General features: G+C 39.8%; 1 protein-coding gene across 5 annotated transcripts in view; it reads right to left on the bottom strand.

The window, feature by feature from the left end:
* Positions 1–25,355, bottom strand: part of TP53BP2 (tumor protein p53 binding protein 2) — a 79,354-nt gene that overhangs the window by 25,739 nt on the left and 28,260 nt on the right. For all 5 annotated transcript variants that reach the window (XM_053308076.1, XM_053308066.1, XM_053308095.1 and 2 more), the window contains 6 exons: positions 10,640–10,787; positions 5,407–5,520; positions 4,409–4,488; positions 3,219–3,320; positions 2,663–2,837; positions 286–467 (listed from right to left, as the gene is read on the bottom strand). In XM_053308076.1, coding sequence (XP_053164051.1) covers positions 286–467; positions 2,663–2,837; positions 3,219–3,320; positions 4,409–4,488; positions 5,407–5,520; positions 10,640–10,787 — 801 coding nt within the window. Of the gene's footprint in view, positions 1–285; positions 468–2,662; positions 2,838–3,218; positions 3,321–4,408; positions 4,489–5,406; positions 5,521–10,639; positions 10,788–25,355 lie in introns of those variants that run through there.

Genomic DNA, 25,355 nt, shown 5'->3' with positions numbered 1-25,355 from the left:
ACATTCAGGAGAGGAAAAATCAGGAATGCAAAACAAATCACTTTTAAGTGAGATGGCAGTGATGCACTTGACAATTTTTTTAAAAATTAGAGTGCACACAAATTCTGGTTAGGCTTTGCTTCTTTACATAGCATGCCAGATAGTAAAAATGCAACTATGTTAACCGTTACACATACTGTACAGTTCTCTTGTAGAAAGAGGCTGAAGAAAGTTCCCTGGCAAGCCAGCATATGACCTGTTTCTTTTAGTCATAATTACAGGTTTGCAGAACAGATTTACAGTTACCTGAAGCTCCTTATACAGTCGGTCAAGCTCAGCTACAGCAGACTGGTTGTCATGGTAACCGTCGATCCGGCCATTCTTCAGCATCTCGAGTTGTCTCGTAAGTTCTTCTACCTTTGACACAGCCACTACCAGTTCTCGCTGTTTTTGCTGGAACAAACTGTTCATCTGCTCAATCTCCTCCACTGGAGAGGAAGACAGAATACAATAGCTGTAGCCGAGAAATGACCAAATGTGGGCTGCTTCCAAGGCAGCTGTTAAGGGAACAAACACCCTGCAGTTCTTAGTACAGAGCTGGAAAAAGGTTACATCAGTCTGTAACTAACCATTTGGATGAAAGTGACTATCAAGTTGTCGGTTTCTGATTTTTAAAGGGGCTCTTTTAGAAAAGCTTTTCTAAATACACATACACTGATCTGCCAAAGAAGATATCCAGTTTTGGTGGCTAAAATAAGGAAACAGGAAGGAGAAGACAATCAGATGTGCATTATCTAAGACCTGAACAAATCTGAAAGATGAGATGTAACCATTTTGTCATCCCACAGAGTATGAACTGAAGCAATTCTCTGATTCAAAAAAAGGGAAACAAACTGAATTACATCCACAACTCAATGCATTTCACAGCTATGATTTGTGTTGTGTTTAAAGGGTTTATGGGGAGAATGAAGAATTTAGGTTAGGGAGTTCTTTCTTTCAATACATGTACTGAAAGCACCAAATTATTAAATTCTCTCAGATGGATGCAAATGCTTTTGCAAGTTAAAAATAGAAAACAGGTTACATAAAATCTGAACAGATCAGGAGATAATGAGAACTTTTATTTTTTATTTATGACACTGTTCCTGAAAAGCTAAAATAAACCCAAACTCCCATCTCCCAGGGTGTCAGGCCTACCTGCTCTCGTCTTCTTTATTCTTTATTGTATAGGTTGGACATGTAGCCCATCAACTTGGGCAACAACAAAAATTTACTTTACTTCTAAACTCCTAAGAGCAATGGGAAAGCATCTGTGACTCTGAAACCTTACAACAGTTTTAAATGACTAACTGGTTCAATTAAAAACACACAATATATTTCACCAATACTATCTCTCCTATTTGGCAGCATCAACATGGTCAACAAAACTTAATCCAATAACTCTACATATTTAGTTAACTGAGAAATAGCTAGAAGGAAGTTACTGATTAGCATTAAAGCATAGTGACATCCTGCAACTAAAGCATGAGTAAATGCACTGTAACCTGCAACTTAACTCAGGATTTCTTAACTGGAGGAAGCAAAACCCAATACTCACTTGAGAGCTACACCAGGAAGTTATCTCCTAGCATTCAGTGTACTGCTTATAGTAAATGGTTCAAATGTTTAAACAAATATCATCAAATTGATAAGCAAATCAAGAGGCAAGGTTTATAAATTAAACCAATAGTACTACTAATACTTAACATTAAGAGCTCCAACAGTGTGCTATGTACTTTATATTTGCACTAGTCTAACAGTGCATCTAGAAGATAATAGTATGCTTTTTTCCAGGATTCTTGTTGCTTCCCTTGTGTGGCTAGCAGATAATTCCTATTTCCATTCATGATGTCATTTCAACTCTGACAGAATTTTAAATCCCAGGAACAAGGCCATGTATGTATTTATTTACTTACTTGTTTGTTAGATTTACATAGCACCTTTCATTAAAATAATCTAAAAGGTGATTTGCAATCTTTAAAAAAAATTGAGATATATTTTATGTAAATAGTTCACGAATGAGTGAGAAAGTATATTTAGTTAAGGGGTCACGCAAGGGGTACAGGAAAGTACTACTAAGAGTAGGACAACTCTTGAACTGAATCAGGAAGTTAACCCATCTATTAATATGCGGTGATCAGCAACTCCACCCTCCGCCCGACCACTATACTAAATGCTGAACTCCAGACCCAAAAGACCAATGATCACACTACCAAAAAAGGCTAGTGACTGAAGAAACAGGGTATCATCATAGTATAAAATAAATATTTTTGAAGTGTAAATTAGTTTGTGCTTCATTAGCATGCAAAGGTTAAAAAAAATCAAACAGATACAGAAGAACATAAATTAGTTTCCCAAGAAGTATTGAGGAAAACTGGTTTTAACTAGTTAAGGATATGCTGGACAAAAACTACTCCAGCCCCACCCTATTCATACATACTCCGAAACAACACTACTACCAAAGTATGCACAAAAATGAAGCTTAGAATAAATTTGTACATTTAAAACCTGCAAGAATTTAAATCTGCAGTTTTTCTAGTACACAGTATATATATTTTTAATTATTGTAAATAGGAGCATTTAGTACTAAGTATTTAACCAAAAGATTGCAAGCCAGTCACCCAAACCTTTTTCAGCAACTCACCTAGTTTCCCATTACTGAGCCTTTTCTGCTCCACATGGCCTTTAAGTGCTCTCACTTTCTTCAACTTGGCTTCTTGGTTCTCAGCAATTTCTTTTAATCTTTTTAGTTTTTCCTGTTCTGCAGCTTGCTGTTGCTGCCGTTGATCCTGCTGTTTAAGGAATTTTAACCGCTGTTCCTGCAAGTGAGCATAATAAGCATCTTGCTTATTCCAAAAGTATACTATTAGATAAACTGGTTTCAGGGACAGATAAAACCAGAGTTATTGTTGTGCATTATAGTACTGAGCACTGTAGATGCTTTAATCATGCTCAGAAAGTGACAATAGCTACAAAAGGCACTGCCATGGACTCAACAGGTGGCCATAGGCAAGTCAGGGGCTAGTTCTCAGTTCACAGTAAACAAACTGGCCTACCAAACCAGGCTGCTGTGAGGAATCCAAGCATGTAACAGTAAATGCTTTTCAAAAGAGCAACTTTTGGTGGCAGGGCAGGGGGAGTCTCAGTTATCCTGCTTGTTTCACTCACTGGCTGTTCACACAAACAGTATTCCAGCAAACCTTGTTAGCCAGCATTTGTTGTTGTGCTTCTATTTGCTGCTGTTGTCGTGATGCCATTTCCTGCAGTTCTGCCAGAGTCATATCCATTCGAGGAGCACTGACCTTCAGGGTTTAAAATAAAAAGATCAGAGCAGCGTATAAGCATTGTATTTTGTTGCAGTCCACTGGTGCAGATACCCAAGCAATAAATTGGCTGCCTGACTTTAGAAGTACAGGGCTGACTACTCGGCCATTTTAGGAAGAGGTTAAAAGCAAGACAGTTCAGTTACTAGCACATTTCAGTGAATTATGGGTAATTCCCAAATCAGACGATACAGATGAGGTCACTATGCCCACAGGTGCAATTCTTCAATCTCTACCCACAAACCACTACACATGAACATACCAAAGTCACAAAGCAAGAAGCAGGTGCACCACTCCAGCAAGATGAGCAGGCCACCCACTATGGGTTTAGGTGGTGGCACCACACACGCACACCCCTCATGTTTGACTTGAAGGACGAAAGTGTCCACATCTAACAATTTTTTAAAATACAATGAGCATAACAGTGAAACCTATCCAGCAGGGTTCCCAAGAGGAACATTTTACTCGATACAAGTCTATCCCTCTTCCCCATTAAAAACATTCCAAGTTTGAAACGCTTTTCTTAAAAAGACCATATTCTCCATTTCTAAGATCATTAAGATTTCCAAGATCATTCACATCAAAAATACTTCATACTTCACATGCATTCACACAACAGGACATTGACTATTCAAGTAACAAGTTCCCTTATGTCATCTTGTCTAAGTTCCCTTATGTCATCTTGTATGTAGTGCCAGTAGCATGAAGCTACTGGCACTACATACATATCATTTTGCTTCACTAGGGCAGCTCTCACTGTCCCAAGTACAACAGCAGTGCACATTTCTAATTGAAGAGTTTTGTTTTCTCTTTTGTAACAAGTTTGGGGTTGCTCAGTCTGGACTCCACTTAGGGCGAGATCACATGTTGTTGGCTTTTTGTTAGAGAAAAATCTCACCAGAAAATGAAAAATCCCTGTAGGAGTAGTTTTCCAGAGCTGATCTTCTAGTTAACATGAGGCTTCTTTATACCAACAAGTGACCACAGTAGTAGTTTAGGAATTTTTCAAAGCATGGTAAGAGTTCTCTTCAAAGATCATACTAAGAGACATTAAACTAAATACTTACTCCATTCTCTAGTCTTCGATCCCCAGGCATTTTTACACCATTTCTCTTCAAACCTGGATCTTGCAATCTTAGGCCACCTCCTTCATTAAATATAAAGTGAACCAAATAAAAGGTCAAGCTTAAACATATTTTATTGATTGCTTTCAATATAAAATGTTTCCTCTTCAAGGTTGTAAAGAGGAGAATCAAGTAGGTCTGCCATTTCAGACTGGGTACAAAGTCATCTGACAACATTTGTAAGTCAATGCAAGTGCAGCTGCAACCCAGTCATGTTCTGCTAAAATGCTGCCTGTGCAATAAATGCATTAACCTTGTCTGATATACAGGGGACAATAAAAGGGAAACAAAACATGACTTTTTCATGAAAATTAAAGTAGACAAGTGCTGAAATACAGCAGTAGGTCAAGCTAATGTTTTGCATAAGCTCAGCCTTCATGCCACAATCAAAGGACTGTCTTGAAATGAGACTAAGCTGTCCCTGTTTATAGCCATTTTGCATTTGTGACAAGAATTGAAACATATAACCTAGTCAAACAAAACAGTAGGAGAAAGGACTTTTCAGTTACTCAAAAGGAATTATGTGTAAGCTGGGCAATCTGTCTTAGAAACAGTACAAAGAAGGAATCGCATACATTCACAAATACAGGCAGAATCAAGCAAAAGGAGTTCTGTATTCTGAAATCACTAATTCGTTTAAATCAATAGGATGAAATTTCACTCATTGGGACATAATTTACACACTCAAGGCTATGGAATGTATGCGCTTCTCTGCAGGAGGGTATTATTCTGTTAAGAAATTTCAGAGCATTAAGAAATAAGATTACACTACACTATGCCTTACATTCTGCTGCATCTGGGCAAGAAGGCAAGACTTCAACCCACAAAGCTGGGTGCCCAACACATTTCTGATCAGGAGAGTTAAGACAAAACCCAGTGTGTCCTGTCCTTAAGATTGATTCTGTGCACAATGCACTTAACAGGGTCCGTTCAGCACTTACCAGTGTCCCGATTAGGGGATCGTTCATGCCGAAGAAAGAAACGAACCTCACTTCTCTGGACTCCATGGCGCTGCAGAAGATCCAACATGTGTTCATTATCTGTTACAGGGCGCTCTGAAAAATATAGTGCAAGCTCAATATACTTTCTCCCACATCATTTCAATATTAGGGTAATAACATGTTTCACTGACACAGTCATCAAGAGCTATTTGACATGATGCATTGGGCTTGCTTGCAATATGTCCACATACCCTGTTTCCCCGAAAGTAAGACCTACCCCGAAAGTAAGACCTAGCAGTAATTTCTGATGTACTGCTAATATGCCCTAGTGCATTTTTTGGGGCTAAAATTAATATAAGACACTGTCTTATTTTCGGGGAAACATGGTACATCTGGTGTTCAAATGTTACAAGTATTTATTCTGAAGACATACAGTGAACACACTACAAATGTTTCCTTGATATCATATGGAAGCAGCCATTAAAAGGGGCGGAAAGATGAAAACCTCCAAAAGACTTGGTGAAAGAAAGGGGCAGCCCATGGAGAACAGTTCACTTATCTTTTCCAGTTTGACCTTTAGCTTACAGGAACTGAGTGTGTGCACTTTCAGAGCACTTTAAATATCTCTTCAACCGTGCCATCTTGAAACCCAGTTTTAGTCTAAGTAAAGTAAAGTAAAGTTGTGCCATTGAGTCGGTTTCGACTCCTGGCAACCTCAGAGGCATGTGGTTTTCTTTGGTAGAATACAGCAGGGGTTTACCATTGCCATCTCCCACGCAGTATGAGATGATGCCTTTCAGCATCTTCCTTAATTGCTGCTGCCTGATATAGGTGTTTCAGGATTCGAACCAGCAACTTCTTGCTCGCTAGACACGTTATTTCCAGGTTATAAATAAAAATTAATAAGTACTTCTAATATACTACAAGTAGTTTTAATGATATAATGCTTCATTTCTCATTGCTGGAGGCTAAAGTAGAACATTACATCTTTAGTTCAAAAACATCACCAAACTGCAGCTTATTCACACTTGGTGGAGCCAAACTCAAACTGCTACAGTGGCAAATATCCCTATCCAAAACACTTGCTATGACCATACATAAAGAGAGCAGTATTCACTGTAGGTTTATTCTACAGGTCCTGCTTCTCACTCTTCAGCTGTTTTGTACTGCTAAGGATGGGATGAAAGCAGGGTTTTCAACGTCTGTTAGGCATATATAACTGACAGACCCCGCTGGTCCGTCTCCAGTAGCCACCAGCTCAGATGGTGGCCACACAGGGACAGGCCTTCTCGGTTGCTGCCCCAAGACTGTGGAATGTGCTCCCTACTGAAATATGATCCTCCCCATCTCTGGCAATTTTTAAAAAGCACTTAAAAACCCCACCTCTTCACCCAAGCTTTTTCAGCTTTTTAAATGTTTAGGTTTTAATCAGTGGTTGATTTTCAAATCATTAAATTGTTTTAAGTTTTTGTATATGTTTTAACCTGTTATGTTTAGTTTATGCTATTGTTAACCGCCCAGAGACAAAAGTTTGGGGCAGTGTACAAATTTGATAAATAAATAAATGTCAACTTTTTAAAAGTCTTTGAAGATGCATCTGTTCACCCATGCTTTTAATTAAATACTGTTTTAATAGTTTTAACTTGGTTTAAAAATGTTAAATTGTTGTAATGTTTTAACTTTTTCTGTTGAAATGAGAAAAACAACCCACCCACCACATATAATATACTGTAGATCCTAATCTGTTATGAACATAGAAACCACAATTTTATTTTCACTATGTAAATTGCAAATGTGTGAAATCACAATGATAAAAACACTAATCAAATAAAATTCCATAAAATAATTATACTGCCATTCCTGCAACATGTAAGTAAACAAGTGCACTGCAATTGTGCGTTTCGGAGCTTGCCAAAAGTCTGTGCTCTTATTACTGGAATTCTTCTGATGAGTATGTAATCAAAGTAGTTCTTTTATGCCAGCCAAACACGTTTTGATCCTTCTCAGTGGCTTTTGGAGCAACCCCTGTATAGCTGCTTCTTCCGCCACAGCAGTGGCATTCTCCAAGTAAAAAGTACTTTTGAATTGTAGGTCTGTATCCTTTAGGAAGATCAGGAGGATCAAAAAGCGCAAAGGAGACACTATCAATTTCCACCCCACTCCCTCAGAAGAGATTCTTTAAACCCAGATATGATACAGTGTTCTGCGTACACTGAGCTGTTATTAACTGTACCACGTCCTGGTTTGTAGACAGCCATACAAAAATAGCTTTCCAGTTTGGATGTCACAGGAGACTGATCTAACAAGCTACAAAGTTCTCAGCCAGGCATACAAGTGGAAGAGAGGGCACCTGAGCTGTAGCCCACGATGAAGCCAAAAAGTCATATGTTGTTGGCTTGAGCCAGGCCATTCAGTTAAGAGCTTGTAAAACCAGGCTTCCTATCTTACTAGATGCTGTACAGAGACAGGAAGCAACTGATTATGATCTATAACACCCAAGTATAAAAGGTACAAGCCGTACAGGTGATCATGGCAACAGCTGTCACTGATAATTCTAGTCAACTGCTGGTTGAGGGAGACGGTTTTTTAAAAAAACTCAGCTGTAAAGACTGTTCGAATTCTTATTATCATTTGAGGACCCCACCCTACCCCCACATGCACATCTTGTGTTCCAGTGTTTAGATTTTGGTGATCAATATGAATGACCCCTTCTATAGATAGGTATACATTTTAATGACATCAGAATAGTTTTTGGCTCAAGTAAATAGTAAAAATAAAAGACCAAAAAAAGGCTTTCTGTCACCAAACAAATCTGCAGCCATTCTGAAGCAATCTTCGAAGGAAATTTCTGGAGTTACTGTCAAAGGAGATTAGTTTTACAGTATAAGCAAGTAGGTCACTGTTACAGAAAAAGCAGTCTTAGTGGTTATTTGTCTAGACAGCTAGAACAGCTCATCTACTAAATCACAATAGGAAGAAAGTACTTCTATCATTTGGAAAAGGAGAGTCTAGAAATGGCTTAGCAGGCTGATTTGTGCTGGGTTTTGGCCAATACTCCAATATAAACTAATTAAGATTAAGAGAATGCCTTTTATGCTAGAATTCTCAATGCATAAATGAATTAAAGAAGGTCAGGTATAAGGAAACTAGCATTATTACAGACTTCACTCCATGTGCAAGGGTGGGCTTAGCAAAGAACCAAGAGTCCTGTTGCTTTTAATGATTATTTAAAACCTCAACCTCTCCAAAGCCATCTCCTATGTATCACTGTACCAGGAGATCAATGTTTTGGATATTGCAGAATAACTGTTGCACCAATGCAGCAGTTCTGCTGTGCCAATGTGGCAATCTGACCCAGGACAGCACCCCGAACACTAGAGCAAACCCATGCCATCACAAACAGCCATCACCATTCAACATGAAATAGAAGCCGTGTCTAAAGCTGCTCAGTAGTACAAGTGAACCAAGCTAAAATATAAGTCCGTTAGATATTAGAACTGGTTTGCAACCGACACAGAGAATACAAGGTGGTATATGCCCATTTCCCCTATGCAAGACGTTATTACAATTAATGGCCCTGAGAGTAATCACAGCTATGTTTATCATTAAGATAGATGAATTAGTGTAAGATTTTAGGGACAAGGGTTGAAGATGAACAGCACCTTAAACTAATAGAATATCAGCTGTGTTTAGTTTGTGAATAAATAAGAGCCCTATCCTATACAAATTTCAATACACTGATGTATCCATCATGAATAAATCTGACAGACTATGAACATAGGAAACGGCCTTCTACAGAGTCAAACCACTGGTCCATCTAGCTCAGTATTGTCTAAACAGTCTGGCAGTGGCTTCCCCAAGATTACAGGCATGGGTCTCTCTCAGCCCTATCAGCGGCACGCCCCAGGAGCCGGCTGGGGAAGCCCCGCCGCCCCCAGGACGGTGAGGCGGCAGCAGGACGGCCTGGCCCTGGCCCCACAGAGTGAGGCGGCGGCAGCATGGGGGAGCCCTGGCTGGGCCCAACTAGAGGCGCAGATGCTCTGTGCCCTGGCCCACTGGTATTTATTAAATCTTGTACTGTTTGCAGTGACATCCAGCTTGTTCCCAGGGTGGAATTCAGTGTGCTGGTCATTACATTTAAAGCCCTAAATGGCTTGGGCCCTGGGTATCTGAAAGACTACCTGCTTCCACATGAATCTACCAGGTAAGAAGCACTGCATACCACTGGAAATTTATTTCTACAGGGAAACCTCGATATTTGTGGACTCACCATCTGAGGTTTCGCGTATCCACGGTTGGGCAATAGACACCCAATCTTGGTATACATGGGGAAAACCTGGCAAAATGGGGGTTAAACGCACGTGTCAGCATGTTAGGGGTCGCCTCAGAGGTCACTTCCAACCACCATTTTGAGTGTGGGGACCATTTTATGGCTCAGTTTTTGAAAAAGTGGCAAAACCCCTATGATTTTCTGCCAAATTTCAGCAAATTTTCAACTTGTGAGGGGCATCCTTGGACCCCTGAGGGCCAGTGGAGCATGGTAGGGCACTTTATTTGGCCCGGTTTCCCACTTTGGGGTGTTTTTTGGCAATTTTTTTAAAAGTCCGGGAACCTAACCACTCAAATTACATAAACTGTAATGCTCCATTATCAGCAGTTTCACTGTACACACACACCCCATGCCCGCTGAACGGAACCCCCACAGATAATGGGGTTCTCCTGTATTCCCTAAAATCATTTATATTTACAATACACTAACATAGAGAAAATTATAGAACTCAAGGAAGTGACATGCTCAGTCACTGAGCCAGTATGTTCTATTAGGACATTAACAGCACAGTTTTTTTGTTTATGTGAGACAGAAATTATGAGTCACATTTTTAAACTAAGTGTGCATTCCAGCCCAGAAAGGTTTTAAATTTGCATTACAAATATGAGGGTGGGGGGAGCACTTTTAAGGTCTCGTGTGAAGTACACCTGAGTCACTAGATGAACAAAGATTTCAACCAAGGTTCTCAAAATACAAGTCAAACATGCTATCCATTAGATCATCCAGGATCTCTATAGTCAGCCTTTGTTTTACATAAATAAGGCAAGTAATGTTAAAGCACAGATGTACAACCTGAACATTTTATGAACATATGACTCTAATTCACTCTTATTTAAATCTGTTTTTTAACTACAGAAATGCACCCAAATGCCTGCCAAGGCACAAATGCCATTTTTCACATACCTGAGCCACACCACACTTCAGCCAGGTGGCATTCCGTCTCGCCAGGCTCTTTGCACAAATCCACTACATCTCTGCAAGTGGTTTCTGGGGTGATCGGCACCTCAGTAAAGTGCTGTTCATTGTTACTGAGGTAAACTGTGAGAAACATCTGGAAGAGATCAGATCAGAATATTCTTTTAATACTCTGTATGGAATATGACAAGTGATTTGGACAAACATTTTGACTAGTAACAAACTAATAGTCCCAATTCTGGACTACACACACAAAACGCTGGACAAAAGCACCGATTTAAAAACCCATGTTCATTTAACACAGAATAAGGGGTCTACAAGACCACCTTATGAGGTAAGAGATGACTAAGGGGCAACATGATAGACATCTATTATGCATGGTGTGGAGAGAGTTGAGAGAGATAATTTTCTCTCCCTCTCACATAACACTAGAACCAAGGTCATCTTATGAAACTGATTGCCAAGAAATTTAGGACCGTACTTTTTCACACAATGCACAATTAACCTATGGAATTATCTGCCACAAGATGTGGTGACAACCACTAGCCCGGATGGCTTTAAGAAGGGCTCAGATAAGTTCACAGAGAGCGTCTATCAATGGCTGCTAGTCTGAGGGCTATACCACCTCCAGCCTAAGAGGCAAGATGCCTTTAAATACCAGTTGTGGGGAACAACAGCAGGAGAGGTCTATCAACGGCTACTGGTTGATAGCCAGCTCCAGCCTCAGAGGCATGCTCTCATCTCTTGCCTGTGGGCTTCCCAGAGGCATCTGATGGTCCAGCTCCAAAAGGATGTTGGACTAGATAGGCCTTGTGCCTGATAGATCTGTCTGTTCAAAACAGCAGTTGTTTCTTGGGAACTGCTTAAGTTGGAGGTGAGGAACTGCTACCAAAATCTAACTGCACACACCACAGTTACATAAGAACAGCCCTGGATCAGGCCCAAGGCCCATCAAGTCCAGCTTCCTGTTTCACACAGTGGCCCACCAGATGCCGCTGGAAGCCTACAGGCAGAAGTTGAGGGCATGCCCTCTCTCCTGCTGTTACTTCCCTGCAACTGGTATTCAGAGGCATCCTGCCTCTGAGGCTTGAGCTGGCTATCAACCAGTAGCCGTTGATAGACCTCTCCTCCATGAAGTTATCCAAACCCCTCTTAAAGCCATCCAGGTTGTTGGCTGTCGCCACATCTTGTGGCAGAGAATTCCACAAGTTTATTATGCATTGTATGAAAAAGTACTTCCGTTTGTTGGTCCTAAATTTTGTGGCAATCAGGTATTGTAATCTTGCCTCATAAGGAAAGTGTTCTAGTTCTATGACTTGACTGATGCTCTTGCTATTGTTTGAATTTCACAAATCCATGATATGTTTTGTTTCAAATACTTATAGAAGGAAGAGGAAAACAGGAGTCTTCACTAACTCAATTATGCTCTCATTTGTGATAATACAACTAGGATGGGACCCTTACCACCACTCTCTATCACTGAAAGGGTTATTTATTTCTCTACATTGAAGAATTATATTGGATAGCTGGTTACATCTGAAACCTTTTAAAAGTCGCTAAATATTTGTTTTTTCACCCAAGCTTTTTAACTTGACTGTGGTTTTACATTGTTTTAAGGTTTCCCTGTTTCATTTGTTTTATGTTGTTGTAAACCGCCTAGAGACAGAGGTTTGTGGTGGACTACACATTTGATAAAATAAAATAAAATAAAATACAGGGTATGAAACGGAGAGGAGGGCTTGCAAAAATCATCATCATACAGAGAGACAGTCAAAAGAGAAATCTGGATTATCTTACATGCCTTCACTGAGTTTGATCTACCCTAAGAAGAACATACTCCTGTATCTAAAATTAGAAACAGTTGGTAGGATCCAGGCCAGTGTTCCCTCTAACAGGGATTCCCAGATGTTGTTGACTACAACTCCCAGAATCCCCAAGCAAAAGCTATTATAGCAGAGGACTCTGGGAGTTGTAGTAAACAACATCTGGGAATACCCATTAGAGGGAACACTGATCCAGACCAAGTTAGTTATGACAGCCCCATTAAAATTTAAGGAACTTAAGCTAGTGTTGTCTCACTTATTTAAGTTTATTTATTTATTGAAATAAATAAATTATAGGTATATAATTTATTTTATTATTTATTTTATTTATTGCATTTCTATACTGCCTAGTATAGAAATCTCTAGGCAGTGTACAGATTAACACATAATATAAAACAAAACATTTAAAATTCAAAAAAACAGATAAAAATCACAATAGATAAAAACACATTAAAATTTAAAATTTAAATTTCAGTTAAGCGCCTGGGGAAACAGGTACTTCTTCAAGGTCCTCCTAAAAACAAACAGAGAAGGAGAAGCTCTTATTTCAGCAGAGTGTGCGTTCCAAAGCCCTGGGGCAACCACAGAAAAAGCCCGGTCCTGAGTTGCCACCAAACGAGTTGGCAGTAACCAGAACCAGACCTCCCCAGATGATCTTAATAGGTGACAGGGTTCACAACGGAGAAGGCGCTCTCTTAAGTACCCTGGACCTAAGCCATTAAGGGCCTTATAGGTAATAACCAGCACCAGTGGTCCCTCTAATTTTTCCATCTCTGTGCGGAATGAGTTTTGCTCTGGGCAACAATATCAAGGCACTGTGTGCATACATGCATTCAGAGTTGGGCCTTCCTATTTCAACCTGAGCGGGATCTAAAATTAACTGAGCAGACATCAGAAAACCTGTGAGTGCGTGGACGCCTTAGAGGAATATCGGCAGCCAGTGCAGTTCTTTTAGAATCGGTGTTATATGGTCCCTACGGGTAAACCCAGAGACCAATCTGGCTGCTGCATTCTGTACCAATTGCAGTTTCCAAACTACGTACAAAGGCAGCCCCACATAGAGTGCATTACAGTAGTCAAGCCTAGAGGTTACCAGCATATGTACCACCATTTTAAGATCATTTGTCTCCAGAAATGGATGTATCTGGTGTATCAGCCAAAGCTGATAAAAAGCACTCCTGGTCACGGCCTCAACCTGAGAAACCAGTGAGCGTTTGGGATCCAGGAGCACTCCCAGACTATGGACTTGATCTTTAAGGAGGAGTGCAACGTCGTCCAGAACAGGCAGATCTAAACCATCTCTCGGATCCCAACCCCCTACACAGACAGTACCTCCATCTTGTCTGAAAAATTTAAAATTTAAGGGGCTTTAGCTAGTGTTGTCTCACTTATTCCAATGGTGCTCAGTCATAAGTAACTTAGTCTGGATCCTGCCCAGAGTTGGTAGCATTAACAAGACACTTACAGAACTACCTAAAATTATTCATTTTTGCACTGATGCAGCTTTGGGTAGCACAAGAAGTAGTTTCCTACAAAAGTGTTGCTTGGTCCCACCCCACACCTCACATGGGCCAAAGTAGATGTTGGCAATTCCAAATGTGAAGTTCAAATAGTCAGCGAGATCCATACTGCTATTTAAGGCAATAATTTATAAACAGTTTGCATCTTGCTATATGAACCCTCCATCACCCAGTAACATCTACAAAACTGCTGACACTCAAAGATGTCCTAACCCTGCATATAGTATCACCATCTTACAGCTCAGATGTGTTCCAAAAGCAACAAATATTTGTGGAAGGGGCACAGAATCCAAGTTAATTAAAATACCATCTTGGAACTATAAGGCAACATCCAGATTAAGTTAGTCATGCCTGGTTTGAATCATTGATTTCAATGCTATACAGTCATGACTAATTCGTATGGATGCTGTCCATATAATTTTAGCCTGGATAAGTATCAATGGTATCTAGTTTAATACCTACCCTTAATAAACACACATGTACTGAAAGCATCCCCATCAGATCAGTGATGGCTCCTGTGTAGGGGCAAAGCAGGCACAGGCCCCCTAAAGATCTCCACCTGGAGCTGCCATGTTACTCACTTAACTATAGGTTGCAGACATTCTGAATTCAGTAATATATGCACCCTGCATATATCTGCATATGCATGCTGTCATCTTTCAAGTCTCTACTTCCCCAGGACCGACAGTTTGTGTGGCTAGGGTGCGTTCCAGGCTCTGTGCCCCTGATGGACAACATTAGCATAAAAATTCCCTCCCCAATTTTAATGTTAAAAAGCCTTCTAGCTAATAATAAGCTTTTTGTTTGTTGTCACAAGGAGTCTACAAGCAAACAGAGTTCAGAAAAAGGGAGGAGCCCAACCAAGCCCTCAGAAGGCATTGGATTTCTCCAGCATTTGCTGGGAGCTTTTCTCTTTTTCTTTCCTTTTGTCTGTTTGAAAATTTCACTAGCAAATCTTAGTAACATTCAGAGATCTAGAAAGGGATGGAGCTACTGAGGGGAAGAAGAGGCATGGAGACAGAGAGAGAGAGAGAGAGAGGACATTGCTGCTTTTCATACTGACACCCACCATGAACCACTCTAAGGGCAGGATTCCTTTACTCTCAGCCAACCAAGGGGCAAGTTTACCACTAAATAGCCGGCTGCCAAATGCTGGTATGAATCATGGAGGTTTTGGCTGAGACAACTTCACAGACTGGAGAAAACCATAGGCTGTCAATTGCCCTTACACTTCTTTTTAACTTATCTCAGGGTTGGACCTGCCTACTCTTAATCCCTCTGTGCCCCCGCAGCCCCAACAGGCAGCAGCCACCACTACATCAGATGTCTGTCTAACCTTTGCTTGAAAACGTCCAAAGTTCCACAGCTTCCTTATGGACAATTCCATGAAGATAGAGACACAAGTGAAAATTAATAATAGTGTAAACTGACCAAAGTTAACATCATTTTGTAGAAAAGTGCTTGGAGATCAGTAATTTATGCATGCTTAGCTATGCCTTGGCTATATTAATAACCAGGAAGCACAAAATGTCTAACAAAAATGCAGTGTTCACAACAAAGTAATAGAAATTATTCTTAAAATCAACAAAGATCTACATTGCAACTGAACATGCCATACGTCCAGGTAAGAAAAATAGTTCAATCACTGACAAATGAGGTTGTTTCCAATGCCAAAGGAATTACAGAAATTACTGAATTTACTGCTGAACAATGTACAAGAGCTGTGTCAGAAAGAAAAGAAGTTACTAGATTTGGGGCGGGGGGGGGGGGAGCAGAGGCAACAACAGCAAAAGTTTGCACCTTTAAGAAGCCATCTGTGGACAAGATAACATTCCAGTGTCATTTGATGGATGCATCTTTTTCTAGTTCTCAGACTGACAATTTGATTTCAACTTTGTCCTCACACCCTCTTAGACACCTGCCTGCCCACGTGCCAATTACATTCCTGACACATCATTGCTGAATATAGTCCAATGTACGGTAGAGTTCTAACACACCCGGGGGCCGGAAGAGAAGGGTGTCACAGGAAAAACGAGTGGGTATAGGAAGGTATAAATTAAAACAGGATACACCCTATGTTTATTTTTTCTTTTAGCTTCTGAGTACAAAAGTTATACCAAGAATTCTGTAAAAATATGCCAGGTTTCCTAACAAATTTTGCCAGTTAACTATTTGAAGTTTTACTATAGACAGTACTAACCTTTTCCATCTCACTCACACACACAAGAGTTTTAATTTTTTTAAAGACTATGTTTTCAGTTATATTGCACTTTTTATTAGTTTTACCTTTTACCAGAGTAAAAGAAAAACAGTTTCAATTTTTCCAAAATCTGAATCCAAAATTTAAAAAATTTCATTCTACTATTTACTGGAAGTTTTAAACTAACTTAATAAGGTAAGGATAGCCATGGTTTCCAGTGTCAAAGAATATGAATGCTTACTGGTGAGAAAAAAAACTGTTACAAATAGTGCTTCTTTGCTCATTTAGCAGGGGACTGTTATTTGCTCTGCTAAAAACACAATCATGTTAAGCACTTCTCTTTAACCAGTACCAAAACATCAGGGGCAATACTGAGATCTTCTAGTTTATTCAGTTATTTCAGTTACATTTTGTTAATTTTAATATAGTGTATATATATATATATATTCACTTGGGGTGCTCTTGGACCCAGCTTTGCTCCTGGATGCTTGGGTAGCAGTGGTAAACAGGAGCATCTTTGCCCAGCTTCAGCTGGTATTCCAACTGTGCCAGTTTCTGGAATGGTGAGATCTGACTGCAATCATGCATGCTCGAGTTACATCTAGACTAGATTACTTATAAAGATGCTCTATGGAACTGCCCTTAAAAGTAATTCAGAAACTTCAGTACAGAATGCTGCTGCTAGAATTTTGACTGGTACCAAATAGCGGTATCATGTTACCAGCTACACTGGCTATCAGATCATTCCAGGTGTAAGTCAAGTGCTGATTATTACTTTTAAAGCCTGAAACCACTCAGGACCAAGTTATCTGATGGCCATAATTTTCTGCCCTTCCTCTAAGGAAATCTAATTTTACCTCTTGTGTGTTCACTTACTCCGAAGTGCAGTTGTTTGATAAAATGCGAGAGGGTCTTTTCTGCAGCGGTACCTAGTTTGTAGAACTCTCTGCCTCAAGTTCAAATTAGCCTCATCTGTGCCACTAGTTCAACCTTTTCTGGTTTGGGCAGGCGCATTCAGTCTGTCATTTAAGATTTGCTAGTGTATTTTTCCTTATATTTTGTTAGTTACTTTGCTACTATAATAATGTATCTTGATTAGGTTTTGTTATAAATTGTTTTTAAAGTTTTATGATGGTTAGCTGGTTTGGATCGAACAGCAGATAAAAAAATGTCAATAAAATTTTTAAAATCTCAAGTTTTGCAAATCCTCTTTGAAGTCACCTTATTTTGTCTGGAAGAGTCAGAACTTTTGATGAAAAGCCACCAATCAGGCAATTCCAAATTATGCAATAAAGAAAAGAGTAGACTGTTCCTTCCTACAGGCTCCAATTTAAAGCTGAACCTTTATATCTGAAACAACCCTTCAGGGCACCAATCCCAACCTATCATCAAGAAAGTGAGGATTTCATTTCAATAAATACACTGAGGTATAGAGTACTGAATACTCTTTTCACCCTACACCTCAAAACAAATATGACAAAAAATGAAATCTTGCTTTTCAAAATCATATTTTCAAAAAATGAATTCCTTCTTTTAACAATGGCATAACTGTAGCTTAAAACCACATAACTGAAAAAGTCATAGCAGTACAATTGACAGAAAACTACAAAGAACATCTTTGATAGTTATACTATCATTCTGTCATAAATGAAAAGGCCTAAATGTTAACAAGGGAGCCTGTTTGTGAGCTTCATGGAGCACCCCTATACCTGGTTTGGGGCTAGCAGCTGATAGTTCCCATTTTGCTGTTCAGGTCCCATGGGACCGTGATATCTCTAATAGGTTTGCTTGAGCTAACTCATAGGGCATGTCGCTTGGTATGTAGCCTGGGAAATGGTGGCTCTCAGGTAAAGTTTAATTTTAGGACTGCAGGAGGACCTCTCTGTGCTCTTCCCCTTGATTGCTTTCAGGTGGGGAATACCGGAGTAGACATTATTTTATCAAGGGCTATTCTTTCCAAGAATTAGCCAGGGATTCTCCCTGTGTTGGCACAGCGGATCAGTCAAAATATCAGCTCCTCAGGAAGGAGTGTTCGCTAACATTATTATTAATGGCTGGCTCAGGGCATGGGAAGCAAGCTTGTTAACATTCTTAGTCACTCTCAAGGAATTCTACGACACAAGATAAGCCCTGATGTGTCCATTCCGTTTCACCCTACACTGGTCTCGGATGCATTCGCCCTTTGTACTGAAAGGAAGTGCATGTTGAATAAGATAATGGTGCATCCTGGGCTTTATCCCTCGTCCACCTTTTCAAGGTGCGATCAGCATAATGCACCCTGGCAAGATTTTAACTATTAGTAGCCAAGACACAATCAATCTGTCTCTCTTTCCACTGGATTCACCAGATGTTTCTTACTTGGATGCACCAACTGCCTATCGCTATGTCTTGGCATTGGCATCTTCATCTTGCCTTGCCTCTTGCTCCAGCTTTGCACCTCCAGACCGGTCCTGTTTCCTAAACTGGTCTGTACAGCCCTTTTGGCTGTGAGATCCTTGTTGCTCAAGAGCAGACCCATTTTGGATTTTACCTGGTTCCAGGACACCTGCCTGGTCCCTGGATTCCCATTTCTGCTTTCCTGCCTACCCCAGAGAAGAGAGGTCCTTTGATTGATCAAGCCACAAGGGTCCAAACACTCCTCCAGACAGATCAAGGTAATAGCTAACCCCTGCTCTCAAACCTCTCACTCCTTTCCTTCTTGCTCCTTCTAAAATCCAAGACTGTTCTCTCTGAAGACCGTTTCTCTCCTGTCAGACTTAAGTGAACTTAATTTGGAAACTCAAGCCAAACTGCCTCCTTGTGAGCTGTAACTTAAGCCTTTTAATCCCTTAGTACTGCTAGTTTAGTTAACTAAATATCGTTGCATATATTAATCATTATTTCGCTTCCTTTATCCCTAAACCCTGTAATAAACCTGGTTTTATTTTTGAACTCCAAGCTCTCTGTTCAGTTTTTTCCATGACCAAAGCTTTGCACAAATTTATTCTGAGGTGGACTGCTCCAATTCAGTTTGCTAATTCCCCCCACACAAGCCTAAAACATAGCCAGGGTATCTGCCAATTCCACTGGAGCAGTTCCATCAACAAAGTAATTTTCCTCAAATTCACTTCACAAGTCAAGGCTGCATCACACAAGAGGCAGCACAACAGACATGTATATAATTTATCATATATTAAAATTCACATTATTCAGGAGTATTATCAGTGTAAAAAAGGTTTCATGAAGCAGCCACAAACAAAGCTTTAACAAAATGACTTTATTCCCCTGCATGATTTATAGATCTTTCAGTAATCTGAGCTAGTACTACATTAAAGTATTGAACACTGCTTCAGGGGTGAAAGCAACAGACTTCAGCTTAACATGTTTAGACTACTACAATAGGTTTTCAAATTGCAAAGTTTGGAAAGGGCCTTTAAAGTTGACCCAGTGTACTACAAAGAATGACTCCCTTGAAGGAGTATGTATTAAATACTAACAAACAGGGTCATAGTCACAAAACTGCTTTCTCTGTGCTAAATGGCTATCAGTTTGTGTGTGTGTGTGTGTGTGTGTGTGTGTGTACACACATACACACACACACACACACACACAAACAAACTGATAGCTAGTATTTAATTTGCATAGTTGAATTCTGGAAAGAATTACAAAGGCAATAACCAATTTTAAGAGGTGATGATGGCTTCATTCATTTTATACACAAAATATTAGTTTAAAGTTAAAGGAGGCAGAAGCCTAGCAATTATGATCTTATGAGAATTATACAACTAGCCTTCAAAAGTCAGTTTTTACCAAACAACAACAGCTTTCCAGCATTGCTTGTTTTACCTGATCCTGGAAAACACCGATGCAACATCTTCACAGGCACAAAGAAATCAGCAGCTAAAATGTTTCTCTCATTTCTGCTGACCCAACTAAAACTTTCTGAATGACAAAATGCAGACTGTACAATAGAAGGTTTTTAATCTTCTGTAAACAGCATTCCACACTGGTAATTACCATTTTCAAGATTAACAAAGGGGACTGTGGAAGTACCACTTGCTAAGGATAGATCAAGAAAAATAGAATTCTACAAGACTTGCAATTATTCAGGGTATTGAGTTGTTCTATATTAGTATGCCTGGTTCACTATGCTTAAGAATTAGAGTAAGTAGCACTAAAACTAACCTATCAAAAAGCACACATGCACACAGACACACTAATACATTGCCACCATTCATTATTTAACAGCTATCTGCTCACCACACTAGCACAAAACTGATCAGAAAGAGAAGTTTAGTATTTACCTATATCTACGGCTGATGGTCAGGTCAGTATATGTTATTGCCTTCTCGGTTACTGCAGAGACAGATCAGTTTGTCCTGCTCTGGCATTTAGCCACAGCTGTGAGAAAGGAAGTTATGATGCAGAGTAGGTGGAGTATGGTAGGAAGTGCAGCATAATTGTTACAATTATTCTGGGACTGAATAGACACTGTGAGCTTTTTCCTTTTTGTTTGTCTTACAGGAGAACATAAACCCTGCCCTTTTTACCACCACTTCTGAGACATAGTCACCTCCCTTCTGTGAATAACGTGCATTATTTAAGTAGCAAAGTTTTGAAATTTTGATAATAAATATTCATTGTCTACTGAAATTAAAACAGAAGTAGCCCCCTTCACAAACAGGTATGCCCCTTGAGAAGCTCTGCTTTCAATAGAGAACCAAAGGAAAACTAAATCTTTGATATGCCACAGTAAGAGAAAGACTTGTGATCATTTTGATTTCTGCTATTTTAAGTTGCTCACCATCAGTCCCAAAGCCAAAACATCAATGCCAGTCTCCAGCTATCAAACCACAAACCTGATCTTTCCAGCAGTGTCTTAATACTTAAAGCGAGACCACAGAACAGCAAATGTTGGTTACGCCTCTTAACCTCATTCCACCAACCTCATGATCTTCCAAAGATTTCCTGTGCAATTTTTCTATTTAGATCAATAAAACTATGCCTGCTGACAGATGTGGGTTTTCTGGGAAATTTTGAATAGGAAATTCTTCTGGAAAATGTCCTATTTATTATTTTATTCATTTAATTTATATACCACCTGACTCCAAAATTAAACACAACATAAAACCAACTATTAAAATAATTTTAAAAAATTAAAACATTCAGTGATTACTAAAAGCCTGGCTAAAAAAATGTGTCAAGGGCTCTTTTGAAGGCTGGTAAAGATGTTAAACCACGAATGTCTATAGGGAGCGCATTCCATAGCCCAGGAGCAACAATAGATAAGGCCCTCTCCCGAGTCACCACCAGACGAGCTGGTGGTATACAGAGATGGACCTCTCTCGATGATCTTAATGTGCAGTGGGGATCATGCAGAAGGCGGCGCTCTCCCAGGTAACCCTGTCCTAAGCCATTTAGGGTTTTAAATGTAATCACCAGCACTTTGTATTTTGCCTGGAAACCTATTGGCAGCCAATTCAATTTCTTTGATTCAGGCATAATATGGTCTCTCCAAGAAACCCTGGAGACCAATCTAGCCACTGCATTTTGAACCGACTGAAGTTTCTGAACTATGTACAAAGGCAGCCCCACATAGAATACATTGCAGTAGTCATGCCTAGAGGTTACCAGAGAGCGCACCACAGTTCTGCGTTCATTATCTTCAGGGAATGGACGCAGCTGTCTTATCAACCGAAGTTGATAGAAAGTGTTCCTGGACAGAGTCTCAACCTGAGAAACCAGAGTGAGGCCTGGGTCAAGAAGCACTCCCAAGCTACGTACCTGTTCCTTTGGGGGGAGTGAAACCCCATCCAGAACAAGAAGATCTATCATGCAGTTTAAAGTATGACCACTTACCACAAGTACCTCCATCTTGCTTGGATTCAGTTTCAATGTATTATCCCTCATCCAGTCCATTACTGCCTATAGGCTCATTTCCTGATGATGCAATTTTACTAATTTGCATATGATTTGCATTATTTTGCTTAGAATGCTTTACTATGCAAATTTTCCTGATGCCCAAAATAGATTGTGATCTGATTTGGCATTTTATTTACCCCACTAAGTGAGCAAAGAGGTACCTTTCAAAGTGGTGACACTCTTATATTTAACATGGGCAGAGCAACTGGCCCTCTCTAACCTCAGCACATCCCTCCAGTGACTGTTGTTGGTGTCTACCTTATGTTTATTTGTAGACTGTGAGCCTTTTAGGACAGGGAATCATCTTATTTTTATTTGTATAAATTGCTTTGGAAATGTTTATTGAAAAGCGCTATATAAGTTGTTTATTATTATTTCTTGTTTACACAGTCAGACAGGTGTTACTGACTGGTTTGTTTTATCCAGACATCGAGTCCTTCCCAAGAACCTGGGATGGCTGAATTTTGTCATCAATACGGTTGGTTATTATAGGTATCGTCGCAAAATATAGGCTGTTCCCAGTAAAGCTGCTTTTTGTAATTGGCTGGTGGTGATTTCTGTGGCCCCTATGGTGTTGAGGTGCTCTTCAAGGTCTTTTGAAATTGCACCTAGGGTGCCTATTACAACTGGGATTATTTTGGTCTTTTTCTGCTGCAGCCTTTCAATTTCAACATTTAGATCTTTGTATTTGGTGATTTTTTCTATTTCTTTTTCTTCTATTCTGCTATCCCCTGGTATTGCTATGTCGATTATTTTCACTTGTTTTTCTTTCTTCTCGACTACAGTTATATCTGGTATATTGTGTGGCAGATGTTTGTCTGTTTGTAGTCGGAAGTCCCATAATATTTTTACATCTTCATTTTCTACCACTTTTTCAATTTTATGGTCCCACCAATTTTTGGCTACAGGTAACTTGTATTTTTTGCAGATGTTCCAGTGTATCATACCTGCTACCTTGTCATGCCTTTGTTTGTAGTCAGTCTGTGCGATCTTTTTACGACAGCTGATTAGGTGGTCCACTGTTTCATCTGCTTCTTTACAAAGGCGGCACTTGCTGTTTGTTGTTGACTTTTCGACTTTTGTTCTTATTGCATTTGTTCTTAGTGCCTGTTCTTGTGCAGCCAGTATTAAACCCTGTTTCTTTCTTCAAGCTGCCATTCTTAAGCCATTGCCAGGTCTTGGTGATGTCTGATTTTCTACTTATATTGTGCAAATATAAGACAAGGATTGAAGAATAGAACAATATCGGACCTCTGAAAAGTATAAGCATGCATATGTATCCAGTACTTGGTTTGGGCCCCTTTTGCAGCAATTACTGCCTCAATGCGGCGTGGCATGGATGCTATCAGCCTGTGGCACTGATGAGGTATTATGGAAGACCAGGATGCTTCATTAGCGGCCTTCAGCAATTCTGCACTGTTTGGTCTCATGTCTCTCATCCTTCTCTTGGCAATGCCCCATAGATTCTCTATGGGGTCAGGTCAGGCGAGTTTGCTGGCCAATCAAGCACAGTACACTGTATACTTTTCAGAGGTCCGATATTGTTCTATTCTTCAATCCTTGTCTTATTGGTTCCATGTAATATTCTAATTTTCTGAGATTGTGGATTTGGAGTTTTCATGAGCTGTACGCCATGATCATCACAATTATAACAAATTAAGGATTGACTTATCTCGCTTTGCATGTAATGCGTCTGTCTCATATATCAGTTTCACCTTTTAATTTGCATTACTGAAATTAATGGACTTTTGCACGATATTCTAATTTTCCGAGTTTCACCTGTAGATATCGTCGCAGAATATAGGCTGTTCCCAGTAAAGCTGCTTTTTGTAATTGGCTGATGGTGATTTCTGTGGCCCCTAAGGCGTTGAGGTGCTCTTCAAGATCTTTTGGAACTGCACCCAGGGCGCCAATTACCACTGGGATTATTTTGGTCTTTTTCTGTCACAGCCTTTCCACCTCCACCACATCATCATCATCTTCATCATTTAAAACAAACCCCCACCATATTAATTTTCCATGATATATCGCAAAAGCTTTTCAAGTAGCCCAGTAGTTAAACTGAAATATCCGAGGGGGTGGTGAGAAATCAATTAACACTTAATGTGATTTAAATATTATACTGAAACAAATTCAAAGATTTATGTGGGATGACATTTTTAATTATTAATGAACATCAAAATATATGTACTCACAGCCTATCCTAAGATAATCACCTGAAAAATATTAGTTACAACTTTGAAATTGCCAAATTGGCCTGGTATTGCACTGGCATCCATTCACTGTTACTAATTTAATTTTATGAAACAACAATTGACATCCCTTCTAGCACTGCATGCAGGAGTTCAAGTTCCAGATTACCACTACACTGTTGCTTGTGCAGGGGAAGGGGTAATGGTTTTTTGCCACACTTTCCTCGCTGTGAAGTCCACCATGCATCACTAAAATATGTCCCTGAGAATCATGTACCCCTCAGAGAATATTTGGGTGATGCATGGTGGCCTTCAAAATGATGGAGAGATGGTGAAAGTCTCCCTCACTTGTTCAAGTGATAACCAGGAACTTGCACTGATGCACATGTGCAGTGCTAATCTGGATGCTGACCAATGAATTTTTAGAAGTGGACAATTTCCCATAGAAAAATTAAGTATTGGAATTTTTTCCACCCCGTATCTCTGCTTGCGAATAAAGCAGCAATGGCAACTTGATGCCACCTCTCTTGGAAGTTTTCTACCATTTCATTTAAGTTCCTAAAGGCTGCCACCTGGGAAATACCTGCACAACATACCCTGGTCTGATGCTTTTACTCCTTGTAGAATAAGCAAACAAGGCCATATGAATCTTTCTGGATTAAACTACTGGTTTATACAGGATAAACTATGCTCAAATTGGATCAAATACAAACACAGCAGAGAAGTTCATTAGGGGTGGGCAGACTTCAGGCTTGCCGCTATAAGATCTACTTTGCTTTTTACTAGAATCCAAGATCCACAAACTGAAACAGGTGCAAAAAAGCAACAGAGGACAGAACTAGACAGAAAATGGTTGCTCAGTCAGTTACCCACTACACACCAAGACCTACCCGCTATGACCATCAGCATAAGCAAGTAGGAATCTACATCTGAATTACCAAAGAACAGAGTTTCTAATACCAAACTCTAAAACTGGCCAGCAAAGCTGCACAAGGACCTAGTCAAGGACAACCTATTAATACTCATATTGTACCGAGGGGGGCAGGGGGACACTGAAATAAGAACTTA

The sequence above is a fragment of the Hemicordylus capensis genome, chromosome 1 (genome assembly GCF_027244095.1).
Source record: "Hemicordylus capensis ecotype Gifberg chromosome 1, rHemCap1.1.pri, whole genome shotgun sequence".
In the NCBI taxonomy this organism is placed as follows: Eukaryota; Metazoa; Chordata; class Lepidosauria; order Squamata; family Cordylidae; genus Hemicordylus; species Hemicordylus capensis.
The sequence above is the reverse complement of the archived record's forward strand: the minus strand, read 5'-3'. Positions and strand labels throughout refer to the sequence as shown.